This window comes from Onychostoma macrolepis, chromosome 02, assembly GCF_012432095.1.
Source record: "Onychostoma macrolepis isolate SWU-2019 chromosome 02, ASM1243209v1, whole genome shotgun sequence".
NCBI classification, from domain to species: Eukaryota; Metazoa; Chordata; class Actinopteri; order Cypriniformes; family Cyprinidae; genus Onychostoma; species Onychostoma macrolepis.
Window position 1 is genome coordinate 28,677,360 of NC_081156.1, and position 17,673 is coordinate 28,695,032.

General features: G+C 36.2%; 1 protein-coding gene across 3 annotated transcripts in view; it reads left to right on the forward strand.

Annotated features, from left to right (window-relative positions):
* camsap2b (calmodulin regulated spectrin-associated protein family, member 2b) overlaps positions 1-17,673 on the forward strand; it is a 58,842-nt gene continuing 41,169 nt past the window's right edge. For all 3 annotated transcript variants that reach the window (XM_058797397.1, XM_058797413.1, XM_058797406.1), the window contains exons 1-3: positions 1-15; positions 2,154-2,832; positions 9,016-9,275. In XM_058797397.1, the coding sequence (XP_058653380.1) occupies positions 2,619-2,832; positions 9,016-9,275 (474 nt within the window). In that variant the 5' untranslated portion in view covers positions 1-15; positions 2,154-2,618. The remainder of the gene's footprint in view (positions 16-2,153; positions 2,833-9,015; positions 9,276-17,673) is intronic.

The following is a 17,673-nucleotide window of genomic DNA, read 5'->3' on the forward strand; positions in this document are numbered from 1 at the left end:
CCTCAACACCTCACAGTTAAGACTCTACTCACTAATTTACTGTTTCAATGTCAGAGTTACAACCCCACCTGATTAGTCTCAAGGGATATCTTGTATTTATTTTATTGATTGAACACGCTAACATTTATGGAAAAAACATTTCATTAATAGATTAATCTGATGACAGATATAGTATTCATCTAGCCTATATTTGGATAATAAGAATTTAAAATGGGGGGAAATATCATAATGAAATAAATGTTTTTCTCTAATACACATTGGCCACAATTAACGGCACCCTTTTATTCAATACTTTTGAAACCTCCATTTGCCACCTTCAGTTCACCTCATTCATTTTCTACAGGGTTCAGGTCAGAGGACTGGAATGGTCATAGCAGAAGCTTGGTTTTGTGCTCAGTGACCCATTTTTGTGTTGTTTTTGAGGTTTGTGTTTGGATTATTGTACGGTTGGAAGATCCAAACATGGCCCATTATAAGATTTCTAACAGAGTCAGTCACTTATTGATTTTTTTTATCTGTTGTTATTTGATAGAATCCATGATGCCATGTGTCTAAACAAGATGTCCAGGACCTCCAGCAGAAATATAGGCCTAAACATAAAAAATACAGCAGTATATTTCATTGTACACATGGGGTACTTTTTATCCCTGTGTTCACCAAACCCATCTTGAGTGTTTGCTGCTAAAAAGCTCATTTTTTAGTTTCATCTGACCATAGAAGCCAGTCCCATTTGAAGTTCCAGTCGTGTCTGATAACTGAATATGCTGGAGTTTGTTTTTGGATGAGCGAGGAGATTTGTTTCTTGAAACCCTCCCAAACAACGTGTGGTGATGTAGGTGCTGTTTGACACTTTTTTTTATTTTATTTTGTATTTTGTTTTAAGGTTTTCTGACCCCGAGAGTCAACTATTTTCTGCAGTTCTCCAGCTGTGGTCCTTGGAGAGTCTTTAGCCACTCAAACCCTCCTTCTCACCGTGCATTAGGACGATATAGACTCACGTCCTCTTCCAGGCAGTTTCGTAACATTTTATGTTGATTGGAAATTCTTAATTATTGCCCTGATGGTGGAAATGGGAATTTTCAATGCTCTAGCTCTTTTCTTAAAGCCACTTCACTAATTTGTGAAGCTCAATTATCTTTTGCTGCACATCAGAAATATATTCTTTGGTTTTTCTCATTGTGATAGATGATTAAAGGAATTTGGGCTTTGTTTTCCCTCCTATTTATATTTCTGTGAAACAGGAAGCCATGGCTGGATAATTTCATGTTCATAATCACTCTGGAGTGCTCAAAATTGTGAATATGAATGGGAATATACTTCAGAGATATTTTACTCATAAGAATTTCTAGGGGTGCCAATAATTGTGTCCAACGTGTATTTGAGAACAACATTTATTTCATAATGATATTTCCCCCCATTTTAAGGTTAGATTTTTGTGAATTTTTTTAATAAAAGAACAAAAGGATTAACAATGCAGATTAATTTTCACAGCCTTCTTTGATCATATTTACCAAGGGTGCTGATATTTTTTGGCCATGACTGTATACATTTTATACACATACACTACATGAACACCTTCCTTCTGTATGTTTACAATACATTTAAGTATCTAAGTTGTGATCTGAACTCAGTGAGGGCAATGAGTTATAATTTAATATTTTATTAAAGAAAACATTTAAATGAAATTGTACATTTAATCTCTGATTATTTTAATGAGGAAATTATACTCTTTTTAAAAAAAAAAAAAAAAATTTTTAAGTTGTAAAGAAAACTGTTTATAGTAAGAATGAGGGTTTAATTATTAGATAAAGGTACAGGTAAATTAAGCCATTATTTATCTTTGTTTAAATTTACTACCTTTAACATTTACAGCAAGTTAATCCCAAACAATTTTATCAACAATATGCACAGTCAAAAAATTTAGTTAGATTTTTTTTTTTTTTTTTTTACACAGCGTAGCCTACAAACACATCAGCATATTTAGAGACTTGAAAGGAGAGATGTGTAAAATATAATGTAGTGTAGATAAGTAAAACAGATGAGGTGTGTAAAATTGTCGTTTTATTTGACAGCTCCGTGAATTTGCCTCAGCAGTGCTTGTCTGCGTCTGGGCGTTTCGCGCATGCGCACTCATCTCTCTCATTTTTTTCCAGGCCAGTGCGGCAGGCGGACCGCAGGGAGAGGGAGAGATTTTAGGAAGGACAGTTACAAAAGTTAAAGAAGGCGAGAAATCATGACACAAAACAGTGAACTCGTCGATCGCCTCTCCTCGCCATTGAACTTGTCATCCCTCATCATGGCGCTCGTGTCACCTATGAAATATTGATTTTTGTCATCTAACGTTACACCAAGTTGAGGATATAATGCCGGGAAACGGATGAGAACTACTGCAGTCGCCTGGAATTGCTTGTTGGATATTGAATCCGGCGCTCGGGGATGCGGTTGGGATTGTTTTTCCTGTATATAATCAATATATGAGAGCAGGATTATTGGACTAGACGAGAGCTCGGGCCGATCCGTTATGTTTCACATCACCGCTCTGATCTCATAGTTCCGCGAGACGCGATGCAGAGACGCGTTCTGTGTTTTAGTTTTATGCTTATTTATATCTTATTTTTATGTACAGCACTTTGGTTCCACTTTGTGGTGTTGAAAGTGCTTTTAAAATAAAATTGAGTCTAGTAGATGCCAAGATGGGTGATGCCGCAGAGATCAAGGAGAGCAAGAAGACGTTCATCGTGCCCACGATCAAATCTGTTGATCACTATGACTTCACCAGGGCCAAGATATCGTGCAGTTTGACGTGGCTCATCGCCAAGGCCTTTGGATCTGGTAGGTGGCGCTTAACGGTATGAAAAATCTGGATTTTGAGTGCTGGGGGAAGTTGTCACAAGGGCTATACTGTATCTCAGTGGTTTAATATAGGCTTTATCAAACTGGGGTCCGGGGACCACAGGGGGCCGCACAGTGGGTATGTGGAAATGATATGAGAAGCAAGAAATGAGAGTGTAAATAATAATAATAATAAAAAAAGAAATATGCATGAATTAAAAATAAGTAATACATTTAAAAATCCAAAATTAGGTTTAAATGAATGAATGAGCAAACATTAGATTAAAACATAAAATAAAAATAAATAATTAGGTTTAAATAAGTAATCAAATAAATACAGTACAATAACAGCACTATAATGAGTTTGTTACAAAAGAATAATAATGGAACTTTGGAGAAAGCAAATATTGTCAAATTAATATTATAGACATATTTATAATATTAATTTTGCACAGAATAATTTGGGTTTTTGTACAAACTCTGTAGATGCCATTTAAATTTTAGGATGGGGTCATATTTGGGGGTCTGTGGCATTTAAAAAATTGAAAACCCCTGGTTTAATATACTTTTCATGAATTGTGTTTTGTTTACATTTAGCTGAAAAGCCTGTTTAATGGCAGTTTCCATTGTGACAAGTTACCCCATATAGTGTGACACCTTGCTGTTGCTCACCATATATTCAGTCAACTGTATATTTTTTCCTAGGCAGTGACAGGGGACGTGTTTAGTTGCCTTTTTGTTGACAAGACTTCAAAGCATGCTTTCATATTGAAAATAGACCTACTTAGAGAAATATGGGTTGGAGTAAAAGTGTGTCATCGTGCCTATTTTCCCCTGCCAGTATTTAGAAATGCAGTGGGCATATTTATAAATTTAGCATCATGAGAGTTTATTGGAGGGACTTTGTTGTAATGGAAAAGACACTAATTGTTCAATTATGAGAAGATAACAAATTTGTTGTTCTCTTAGGAGACCTAAACAAAAGTTCTGCAATTCCTAAGGTATTTTAAGTGCATATGTGTCTCATGAGAAGCAGTATACAGAGGTTACAAACAGTGCATTTCACAAAAGTCTACATGGTGGTAACTGTTGCCATGTCTGCAGAAACCATTAGCCTAGATCCCTACATAGACTCATGAAAGGCCACAGTCTGGCTTATGGCACTGAGTCCGTCCCCACAGTCCATAATGAATGCTCAAAGCAGATTCCCCACTTCTGCACACAGTAATAGGATTGAATTTTCCAGAATAGCTCCACATGGAGGATGCTGGAATAAACATAAACACAGACTATCAAACTTGCATGGCCTTAGCAGTGTGGCTTTTATTGCTAGAGTGGCCCGGCCCACAACAGAAACGCCTGTGGAGTGCAACGCAACAGCGCCAAGATGAAGACGGCTCCTGGCAGAAGTGTGTGTGTCTGTAAAAAGTCTGCTTTTGTCATTGGACTTGCTGGTACATGAACTCTAATGTGGTTGATAAAGCATGTATTTACTCTGATCTTTATTGCAGATGTCTCTGAATCACCTAAATTTGAGTCAGTTCTGTTAGTGGCATTAACAAAAACTACTATTGTACTTAATCATTTTTGGACATTACACCTCTTGTGAACGAAGAGAAGAAGTGTGCTTAATTGTATTGAATGTATTAGAGTATATTTAAAAAAAAACTAAAAAAAAACTGTACTTGCAGATAATGTAAGTTCCACTTTAGTGTACTTTAAGAGAGTATTTGCATGACTGTTTCTATACAAGCTTAGGCACACTTCAAGAGTGCAGTTTAATTTCAGATTAAAAGTTTTCATTTAAAGTACATAATTTAATAATCTTTCATTGTGCTTCTAAAGAGTAAATTTAATTACTAACTGTTGAGCTATTTAATATTACATTAAAAGTTCATTTAAATTTGACATGCAAGTTTCAGAAATGACAATAAAGTATAATTTAGTTGCTATTAATGCTTGTCAGTATTGTGCAGTAACCGTATTTCAAAGACAATTACAAAATTATACATAAAGATGTACTTACTGTAAGTCCTGCTGTAAGTGGGTCACAAAAACACTCTTAAGTTCAACTGATTGCACTCAATAGAATATAATACATCTTCATTTAATTGCAAATAACATATAATTAAGTGTCCAATAATATTACATTCATGCGTACTTGTCACGGTACGTGGCTGTAGTAAGTAAGTCCAGACACCGGAGGATCCCTTCCCTCCAGCTGAGTCTGGTGGTGTCTGGGAGGTCCACGGGGCGGTGGTAGTTGTCCCCAATCCAGAACAAAGAGCTGAGCGTATCGTCGTCGGGCCCCGTCCAAACGGCGAGCCCGCTGAACTCACGCGTAAACTCCGGTAGTGGGAGATCTCTGCGGGCCAGGACGGTGAAGCACGCTGCGATCTCCATAATCTTCTCTAGGTCCTGGATTCTGTCACGGTACATGGTTGTAGTAAGTAAGCGCCCGACGAAGGAGTAAACAAAAGGAGACTTTAATAAGCATCAACACACTAACCATAGAAAACAACATTAATCCAGGACAAAGACAAGGGGAGAACTGAGGACTTACAAAGGCAGGAACCAAAGGAACAAACTAAATTGATTAACACAGGTGATCTAAATGAGCGATGATTAACAAAACGAGAACAGGAAGTAAACCAAAAAGGACAAACAGTATACTGTATTCTTTTAACCTATATTATTTTTTTAAATAATACTCTTATTTTTCACAAGGGTTTATACATAAAGTAACATGTATTTTTGACATTTGCTTTTATGATCCTGTGTTTTTCTCAACATATTGCATGGTAGTACTGTGTAAATACCATGGTGCATGAATATGGTCCTCAGGGCAGACATCAAAGTACTGTGGTAGTTTTTTTTTGTAAGGGTGATCATATCTCCCATCAGTCACTGCTCTTCACAGCAGAATGAAACTGCTGATCAGCATGAGAAACAAACACAGGAAAAGGAGCCCCACCATTGCAAGGCATCCTTAGATTGAAAATAGAATCTGGTGGATGTCTGTTCATCCAGATACTTTTCTCGGAAATGAAAAATAAACAAGGCCACAAACAGCTGTTTTGAGTGCCAATAGGCCCTCATAACGACATTGTCCATGTCCTGTCTTTCCCTCCAGCCTAACATCTGTGGCATACTGCACATACCACAACAGAGAGCATTCGTTTCTGTTACATCACTGAAGCCTGAGGAGCGTAGGGAGTGTGTGACGTTCACGTGTGACTCTGTGCACTGTTATTCTCACTGTAAACTGTTATTAAGGACCAAAAATGTCCTTATGTTATGAGCGACCCAATAGTGCGAGTATGAAAATGATTACATTATTTGTTTCATAAGATGATAAGGAAGGTTGCTTGGGAATTCTGACGTAAATTTTGGCCTGTTTTTAAATGTGGTCATAAGGGCCGTTTTTATGATGCTTTTGGTATCTTTTTGAAGAAAAAAAGCCTGGAAGGGTTTGGAACAAATTGAATAAATCATGACAGACCCAACCAGTTTGCGACTGGCAAACAACAACAATCCAGTTAGTTAATGATGGACAAAATCAATCCTGTTCTACTTCTTTTTTTAATTGCTTGAGAGCATGTTTCACAGAAAGGAAGAAAAGATGATTGCAATTGACATTTCATGCTGGCCTTAACGTACAAGTTGTTCAATGTCATTATACTTGATTATAATAAGCATATGCTAAGAATATCTTCAACATTCTGTAGAATGTAGTATATTATCTGCTGTAAAAATCTTGATAATTGACCTTAAGATAATAATTTCATAAAGGAACAGAGTTATGTTTCCTTACAGTAACATTTAAACTCACAAAGGGGAGAGTTGAACTTTTGAAAGGCTTTTGTGAGTAGAGGTGACTTGCTGCCTCAGGTTTTTCTCTTTCTGAACCCTCACTTCCTCCCTGTGTTTGTCGTGCCTTCGAGAGCCACTTCCTGCCTCTGTCCTCCATCTAGCTGGGATGAAACGTGGGGGAAAAACCTTTCCATTACCAGGCAGCTCTTTATGAGCATGTTCAGGAAAAACCGTGAGCTTAACAGAAGTGTGTGTGTGTGTGTGTGTGTGTGTTTTCTTCTGGCTCTGAACTGGCGGAGACTGGCAGAGAAAGGGTTTCCATTGACGCAGCAGCTTTTCATAAAGGTTAAGGGGAATGTTTTTAAAAGTTTTCTTATGTTTCTGTAGATATTGAAAATACTCATTAAGACTGTCGACAGCTGTTATAAATTAATGCTAATGTTGGAAATAAGTGTTTAATAGGGATGGATAATGATGGTCAACTAGTCATGCAACAACCAAATGGCTGTTTTTTTCGTATTAATTTATATTATTTTATTTATTAAAAATTTTAAAAATATTTATAAATAATAAAAATAGTTATTTTAAAGGGGTCATCGGATGTAAAATTCACTTTACAAGTTGTTTGAACATAAATGTGTGTTGGAAGTGTGTGTACACACCTATCCTATAATGATAAAAATCCACCCAGTGTTTATTTTTAAATCCCTGTTTTAAAATCCCCTCTCTCAAATCAGGCTGTTCTGAGATTCCTGTCAGAATGACGTAGTTCTGCACAGACTCCTCCCACGATAGTTGATTGACAAGGCCGTCTTACCTTAGACCCGCCCTGAGTGAACTGCGTGAGCTGTCATCAGTCCGCCATTGTGTCAACTCCGGTGCAGGCCAGACAAGAACATCTCCGATTAAGCGATTGAGGTGTTTTGTTGTTGGATGTAATAATGAATATAGCAGTCGTCATTTACTCCCAACATCTGAGCTGCTGAAGACGCAGAGGATTAACGTTACTTTAGTTTTGAAGGGAATGCACTGATCCCCCGATCTGCCTAAATGCGTCTATGTTTGCACAAATCATTCGTGATTCAGCTCCATCTACAGAAGTGGTTTTTTATGAATCTTTGCAAATCACCTTTCCTAATATATGCAAAGTAAACAGTACTGCTTGTCACCCCACGGAAGAGAGGGGCGGGGTCAGCAGAGCTCATTAGCATTTAAAGCAACATGGACTAGAATGGCTTGCTGAAAACAGAACTGATTTTGACAGGGGTAAAAAAGGTGTTTTTTTACACTACCATTGAGAAATTTTAACCAAAGTATGTTATAGACTTTTCATTAAGACCCTAAAGAATCATATCAACTTGTGGAAAATGGGCATCCGATGACCCCTTTAATACAATTACAGTTTCATATAATTTTTATTTTATTTCTTTTTAATGTTTAATTATTATTTTATTTTTAATTATTTTTAAAATTAAAAACATTTCTTCTCTCATTATTTATTTGTTTGTTACTTTAATGTTATTTAATTTGTATAATGAATTAATTAATTAGTAAATATTTATTTAATTATTATGATTTTTATTTGTAATGTTTTATTTTTAAGCAAGAACAGCAGGAACTGTACTGCACCTTTAAGACACATATTTCCTGCTGAAAATGAACACACACACACACACAAAGACATACTGAAAGGAAATGACCCGGGAAGAGCAGGAATCTACATCGCCTGTAGTCTGACTCACACTGAAGCATTATGGGATGCCAGGAATTTCCTTGGCCTTCTAAACTCAGACATCTGCAGTCGCACTTCAGCGACAGAAACAGAGCTGAATTGTCAGTCTGCAGATGTTGTCATCTTGATGCTGTTAATTTCTGTTTGTGTGCATCATGACTGCGTTGTTGTTTTTTTGGGCGAGTGCTCGTGACTCATTTTTTTCAGGCCTGTACCTGGGTGTTTATGTGTGTATGTGTGTGTGTAATTGTGTTTGCTTGCTCCCAGTGATTGCAGTCTGTATGTGTGTGTGACTCAATTCATGCATGCCTTTACCTGTCTGTTTGTGTGTTTGAGTCTATGGTGCTATTCAAAAGGTCTTCAGTAAATCAGATTATGCGGGAGTCATAATGGGATTAGTCTGAAAACAGTGTGTCTCTCTCTTCAGGTTCCACTTTTTGACCTCACATCAGTCTGTTTGACCAAACATTGATACTGAATCAGCTTTAAAGGCACATTAAGTTATTTTTTCACCTAAAGAAATGAATATAGTACTATTTTTTTTAATGTTTTACCCACCTCACATGACCACCTGAATAATTTCTCATTAGCTTCCAAAATTGTGCATTCAATCACAATCCCTGTCGTTCTCTGTTTAGACTGTGTACCGGTGGAGTTGGAGGATCCATTCTACAGAGACCAGTATGATCAGGAGCATGTGAAGCCGCCCGTTGTGTCTCTGCTGCTTTCTGCGGAGTTGTATTGCCGCGCTGGGAGTCTGATCCTCAGGAGCGACGCGGCTAAACCTCTGCTGGGTCACAACGCTGTCATCCAGGCCCTCGCTCAGAAAGGTCTCTACGTCACTGACCAGGAGAGACTCGTGACTGAGAGAGACCTCTGCAAGACCCCCATACAGATGGCAAGTCATTTGACACTACACCTTCATTTTTTTCTGTTGCAAAACTGACATACATTCAGATTTAGAGTGTAAGGATTTATTTTAATAGTGACATGACCCTGTGAATGATTTCAAAAGACTGTTGCAATGCCTTCATAGTAATAGTAATATTACTTCATAGTAATATGTGCACAATATGGGCACTATGTCTGTGCAATTTGGGGAAAAATCTAACTGTGAATTTTTTTTTTGATTAAAAATTGTGATTTTAAAAAAGTTTTTTAAAAAAATGACAAAAAGGTTGCTATGCTTATTTGTAGGGTTGCACAATTTGGCCAAAAATGTTTGAGTTATATATCAATGATAATAATAATAATAATAATAAAATATTAAGTAAAATAAAACATAATAATATTAATGGCTGTCTTAATTTCTTTATTTTCAAACATTAAACCATCAAACTTTTATTTTTCTTATTTCTCCAGGTTGCTCACTTAAAGTTAATTTTTAAAAACACCACTCATTTAATAACATTGTTAAATGTAAAATTGATCAAATCTCAAAATGAATATAAATTTTTCGTACTGTGCATTATAATGCTGTGATTTCTAAATTCACTTAATTTAAAATAATTGTTTTTTTGTTTTTAGCGTTTGATTTTTTGATTATGTAATTTGATTATTAATTAATTAGCCAAAACAGCATAGAATTTTGATATTGACCATAATTATTGGCTTATTGGTATTAACCATAATTTTTTTTTTTTTATTGGTATTAACTATAATTGATGTTGTGATTCCTAAATTTACTTGTAGTTTTTAAAATGATTGATTTAAATGTTTTGCTTTTTATTTTTTATTGAATTATTTAGATAAAATATTCGTAATCAGCCATATTAATCGGCTTATTGTTATCGACCAGAATTTTAGTGTCAGTGTATCCTTACTACTGACTGAAGCTTTCATAAGTCTGATGAAATGTCTTCATAGTGATTTTTATAGAACAAGCGAGAAAATTATTGGAATTTTTTTGGTGTGGCTATAATTTTGAGGTTTTCCTTGCAGTTGCTGTCATAATTTAAAGGGATAGTTCACCCAAAAATTTAAATTCTGTCATTAATTACTCACCCTCATGTTGTTCCAAACCCTTAAGACCTTTGCTCATCTTCAGAATACATATTAAGATATTTTTGATGAAATCTGATTGCTTTCTGACCCTGCATAGACAGCAATGTAATTACCGCGTTCAAGGCCCAGAAAGGTAGTAATGACATCGTTAAAATAAGTCCATGTGACATCAGTGGTTCAACCATAATTTTATGAAATTACGAGAATATGAGAATGCTTTTAAACAAAGTGCAGCGCATCTGGGTTCTATGTCAGAACGACGGCTCCTGCGTCAGCAACACCACACGCATGTGCCGTGATACTCCTGTGACTGACATGGAAGTGAAGAAATTGTTGAATGAAGTCGTTATTTTTGTTTTCTTTGCACACAAAAAGTATTCTCGTAGCTTCATAAAATTAAGGTTGAACCACTGATGTCACATGGACTATTTTAACAATGTCCTTACTACCTTTCTGGCCCTTGAACTTGTAAGTTGCATTGTTGTCTATGCAGGGTCAGAAAGCTCTCGGATTTCATAAAAAATATCTTAATTTGTGTTCCGGAGATGTACAAAAGTCCTACGGGTTTGGAACGACATGAGTAAATGATGACAGAATTTTCATTTTCAGGTGAACTATCCCTTTAAGGCAGTGATAACATGAATCTACTGGTAGTATTAAACTGGTAATGCAAACTGTGCTGCTTTTGGTGGCTGTGTGTAAGCAGCAGTGTGCACTTCAGTTAAGGGTGTTTTAGGGTGTAAAGTGTAGGGTGGAGGACTGGACACTGCCATATTAGGTACTGCTGATGTCTGCATTGCAGTACTCCCTCTCTCTCTCTCTCTCTCTCTCCTTCTCTCCGTCTCTGCAGTAACACTCAGTATCCTTTCAGTGTTCAATTTAGGTGCTTTTACCTCTCCGAGACCACAGAGCTCAGTCTAGACCATCTGATTTAACACAGACACAACACGCACATCCACAGCTCCTCGTAGTTGCAGACTCACCCTGTGTACAGTAAGCTCCAAAATGAAAACACATCACCACATGCTATCAGATTTGTCTTTGCATCAACCACAGTGTGTGTGTTTATGATTGGCAGGGTTATTTGGTAAAGACAATGTGACCTTCGTTCGTCTCATAGTCTGCAAAACTCACCCAGTACAACCACTGTGTCCAAAGACACAGCTTAGTCTGCTGTCTCCGTATGAGTGCACTCTTATATGTGCACATGGGTGGGTGTGTCTGTTGGCATGGCGATTAGCACTGCGGCAGTGTGTCGAGGTGTGTGTGTGTGTGTGTGTGTGTGTGACTCAGTTGGAGAGGAGGGGTCTGCTCTGCTGTGAAAACTGCATTGATAAAATTCACTTTAATCAGCATATTTGGGAGAAAAGTGTTGACTGCATATATGCTCTCACTCAGCAGGTGAAACACAGAAGGTGATGGTTTAAACTATGTATACATTGAGGGTCTGAAGTAATGAAAATGCTTCTATTTTGCATTCTTTTCTAATTTAATTCAACATTGTGCATTTTAAATTATATTATAATAAGAAATTAAATTGCAAAAATTAACAATGCTGAATGTCTTAGTATTTTGTCTCTCTTTTCCTTTAATAACAGCAGCATTCAAGCTGCAGGAACTCTGTGTGAAACCTGATGATCATGATTTGAGATGAACCAAGAGCATCTTGTTCTTTAATCTGATAGTTTGTGCAAAGGATTCACATGATCAGTGTCATAAATTTAATTATTTGATATTTCACCTAGAATATTCAATATTTTTCTTAATTTTATATCATACTCTGTATTTTCAAAATTTTTTTTTTTTTTAATTTCCAGGGTTAATATGAAAAATTCCCAGATTTTCAAAGTGGTCTCAGACTTTTGGACCCCACTGTATAAATATACGGTGACCCTCTAAAAATTCGGACAGTAACAATTCAAAAACATTTGTATTATATAACAACATATTAAAGCAAGTGGGAATTATTTAAAAAAAAAAATGCAGCACCAGCAAACTTTTCAATCAAAATGTTTCATAAAGTTTTATTCAGTTTGAAATATGAAACAATAAATATACTGGATATTGTTCAAAATTAAGATAAAATGTCTTGGGCACTTTCTGGTTGTCAAACTCTACTTGGAATATTTTATATTGTTAAACTATACAGTGGTTACTCTGCCAGGACATCTGTGTGATTTTGAGGAGAACTGACTTCAATAGATCCATAAAAAAAAAAGGACCAGAGCAGTTGGTTAACAAAAATTTAAGAAGTTGTTCAGAAAAGTTCATTCTAAGAAAAGCTCTAGCATCGTATGTTTGCCAATGCCTCTTTGTTATTATGCAAGTGTGACTTAATTGTCCAAAATGACCAAATACTTTTTGAGGCCACTGTATAAGGTATATCTATTAAACATTTATCCAATAAGTAATTCTGTTTTATCCTCTTTCCCCATGCAGTTTGATCAGAATACCTCCCACGACTGTTGCAATTCACTCTAATTTAGAGTTTATTCACCAATCACAGCACCTTAAAATGGGTTACAAATTGAATTTGAAATGATTTTCCTCTATAAATGCTATGATATCTATGTGTTCTAAGTAATATCTCATGGGAACTGCTGAACATGTCAGTATGTGTGTTTACATATGTGAGCATGTGATACAGTTGTTGTCATGTGATGTTATTGTACTGTAAGTGAGGCTGTAAGTCAAGAGCAGGTGAACAGGATGAAAACTCCTTATACAGTAGTTCTTAGAAGTAGGGTACAACGGGGCTAAAGGCGCCCCCGGGGTAATAGGCGCCTTTGATATTATTTTTATGTAAACCACTAGATGGCACAAAAACGTGGCGTAGCACTTTGCTAAACTTTACTTGATCTAATATTTTATGTTTTATAAATGTTGTAGATTTAAGTAGCAAATGAGAATCGCTAAAATTAATGCATATATTTTGAGACAAAGGTCTTCTTTATGATTTTCAATTTTGTTTAAGATAATTAAAGCAACAGTATTTTAAATAACGAAAGAATATGTAAAAGTATGGTATTTGTGGTAAAATACGCCCCTGCTGTTGGGGCTAAAGGCGCACAGTAATTAACATGATAATTAATAGATGGCTGACTTTTCCATTTGTTGACATGACATGGTTAGATTCAGATGGTAAATCATATATTATGTTGGGTGTCCATAATCAAGATAATGTTTAGAATGAAACCATCATATTTAAAAACATGATATTAATCATATCATATAATAAAATATAATTTGTTGTTACTACTGTAAATATATTTTCAGTTATTATTGGATCTCCTTCAATACTTTCAGAATCTTTACTAATTAAAATGATTTTGTTTCTGTATTTTAAAATATATTTTTATATTAGCATATTTTAATGACAGTATATTGAACTCTTTTTTTTTTTTTTTTCAAATTAAGCAGAAAACAGTACAAACTTTGCTAAAGTGATTGTTTTTTAGACATCATTAAACAAAACATTATTTTAGCTGAATTATTTGAATCAATTCCATGTGCCTTTTACCCCATGCTGGTGGGCCTTTTACCCCGTTTGTGGGGTAAAAGGCCCCCCTTGCCACCTCATACATTTATAAGATTTTTAAACAAAATAAACAACTTGAATGATTTATTTTCACACAAAATCTGTTGCTCCATTAAAGTTCAGTACAATCGTATATATATTTTTTCTGCAATTATACATTTTAGGTGCAGTGAATAGCACATTTTTTCTTAAGGTGGGCCTTTAGCCCCGTTGTACCCTACTCTGTTTTTAATTTTTCTCTCATGCTCTTCACCTTCTTTGGCTGGCAGCGCTCCACCTTTCAGTCAGTCTGTTAGAAGGATGGAGGACAAACACAACAGGTCTTTATGCAAAAAGAGAAAGAGAGAAGAAAAGCATGTTTACATAGTGAAGCATGAACCCTCTGAAAACTGCACCGCATACATCACATTGTGTTGTAAGAGATACCTGAGCCCTCAGAAACAGTTCCAGACCTGTCGCTCTCAGCCTTTGATGATGTAAAAGCACTTCCTGTTGATGCAAACTGTATTGGGCCATTTTTCAGAGCCCATTTTTAAAATCTACAAATTTAAAAAAATACTATTTCAGTCTTTCTACTTCAAAATGTAATGTTTAATTTTATTTAGCTTAAAGGGGTCATCAGATGCCCATTTTCCACAAGTTGATATGATTCTTTAGGGTCTTAATAAAAAGTCTATAACATACTTTGGTTAACATTTCTCAATGGTAGTGTAAAACAACACCATTTTTACCTTGTCAAAAACAGCTCTTTTCAGAGCAAACTGTTTTCTTGCATGCCGCTTTAAATGCAAATTAGCTCTGCTGACCCCGCCCCCGCTCTCTGAGAGACGGTAAACTTTAGCTGCTCAGATGTTGGGAGTAAATTACAACTACTATGTTCAGTATTACATCCAACAACAAAACACTTCAATCTCTTAGGAGCCATTCTTGTCTACATCTGCTCCGGCGGTGAAACAATGGTGGACTGATGACAGCTCACTCAGGGCTGGTCTAAAGTAAGACTCCAGTCCAGTCTGTGCTGAAACGCTACTGTCAATCAACTATCGTGGGAGGGCCTGGGACAAGAAGCTGAGAACGGCTTGATTTGAGAAAGGGGTAATGATTTTAGTAGATAAAAAAAAAAAAACACTGGGTGGATTTTTATCCTTATAGGGTTGTTGTGTACACACACTGCCAACACACATTTATGTTCAAACCCCTTTAATTGTTACTTGCCATTTCTTTATAATTCGTGAAATATTTGTGAAATTAGTGAAAATCCTACACCAATTCTTTCTCAGTGTGCAATGCTCTGATTTTTTTTGTGTGCAAAAAACAGATTGTCAGGAGCATAATTGAAGAATATGTTTTTTAAACAGCTGGAAGTACAGTATTGTTCAAAATAATAGCAGTACAATGTGACTAACCAGAATAATCAAGGTTTTTAGTATATTTTTTATTGCTACGTGGCAAACAAGTTACCAGTAGGTGCAGTACAGTAGATTCTCAGAAAACAAACAAGACCCAGCATTCATGATATGCACGCTCTTAAGGCTGTGCAATTGGGCAATTAGTTGAAAGGGGTGTGTTCAAAAAAATAGCAGTGTCTGCCTTTGACTGTACAAACTCAAAACTATTTTGTACAAATGTTTTTGTTTCTAGGATTTAGCAATCCTGTGAATCACTAAACTAATATTTAGTTGTATGACCACAGTTTTTTAAAACTGCTTCACATCTGTGTGGCATGGAGTCAACCAACTTGTGGCACCTCTCAGCTGTTATTCCACTCCATGATTCTTTAACAACATTCCACAATTCATTCACATTTCTTGGTTTTGCTTCAGAAACAGCATTTTTGATATCACCCCACAAGTTCTCGATTGGATTAAGGTCCGGAGATTGGGCTGGCCACTCCATAACATTAATTTTGTTGGTTTGGAACCAAGACTTTGCTCGTTTACTAGTGTGTTTGGGGTCATTGTCTTGTTGAAACATTTCAAGGGCATGTCCTCTTCAGCATAGGGCAACATGACCTCTTCAAGTATTTTAACATATGCAAACTGATCCATGATCCCTGGTATGCGATAAATAGGCCCAACACCATAGTAGGAGAAACATGCCCATATCATGATGCTTGCACCACCATGCTTTACTGTGTACTGTGGCTTGAATTCAGAGTTTGGGGGTCGTCTCACAAACTGCCTGTGGCCCTTGGACCCAAAAAGAACAATTTTACTCTCATCAGTCCACAAAATGTTCCTCCATTTCTCTTTAGGCCAGTTGATGTGTTCTTTGGCAAATTGTAACCGCTTCTGCACATGCCTTTTTAACAGAGGGACTTTATGGGGATTCTTGAAAATAGATTAGCTTCACACAGACGTCTTCTAACTGTCACAGTACTTACAGGTAACTCCAGACTGTCTTTGATCATCCTGAGGTGATCATTGGCTGAGCCTTTGCCATTCTGGTTATTCTTCGATCCATTTTGATGGTTGTCTTCCGTTTTCTTCCACGTTTCTCTGGTTTTGCTCTCCATTTTAAGGCATTGGAGATCATTTTAGCTGAACAGCCTATAAGTTTTTGCACCTCTTTATAGGTTTTCCCCTCTCCAATCAACTTTTTAATCAAAGTACGCTGTTCTTCTGAACAATGTCTTGAACGACCCATTTTCCTCAGGCTTTCAAATGCATGTTTAGCAAGTGCTGGCTTCATCCTTAAATAGGGGCCACCTGATTCACACCTGTTTCTTCACAAAATTGATGACCTCAGTGATTGAATGCCACACTGCTATTTTTTTGAACACACCCCTTTCAACTAATTTCCCAATTGCACAGCCTTAAGAGGGTCCATATCATTGAATGCTGGGTCTTGTTTGTTTTCTGAGAATCTACTGCACCTACTGGTAACTTGTTTGCCACGTAGCAATAAAAATATACTAAAAACCTTGATTATTCTGGTTAGTCACATTGTACTGCTATTATTTTGAACAATACTGTATGTACGGTATGATAAATGTGAAAATCTCTTTGATAATGTGTTAATGTGTAAATTTAGTGTTTGATTCATTGAAGCTATATCTAGTGCTTCTTTATAGAAGGTTTCAGTGATTTGAAATTCTCTGTGGTTGTTTTGTAGATACAAACTTATCAGATAGATTCAGCCTGGCAGGGCCTTACAATCCTCTGCTATCTCTAAACAGCACTGTTTGAGGTGAACTCCAGACTCTGGATGTTTATACTTGTATCTACAATGAAAGATGAAGAAATGTGTGCAAATATGGGTCTTATCCCTAAAATGAATTTCCATGCATTTGCTTGTTTTCTGTACAGAGTATGATATGAACAAGAATTAAATACATTAATGTAACGATGCATTTCAGTTTACTGTCTTTAACAGTTCTGTCTATTTAATGGACAGAACTATTAAATATAAAAGGTTAATGGTATTTGGAAAAAGTATTATAGCGTTTGCCTTTCTATTATTAGTAAAATTTTCTTATAGATTCTCAGCATTCAGCAAATACACATCAATGTCATTTAAACAAGTCTTTGAACATTTAATAAATATTTAATTCCACAAACCGCATAAACTTTGGCAAATCCAGTTTTCAGATCTTCTGAACTGCATTTGTAGCCTGCATAAAAACGTGTACTCTGTGTGATGCACCGTCCATGTGTTGGGGTGCAGACATTTTAGTAAGTAAGTACATTTTATTTATATAGCACGTTTAAACACAACAAAGTTGACCAAAGAGATTTAAACTATGCTGTGCTAT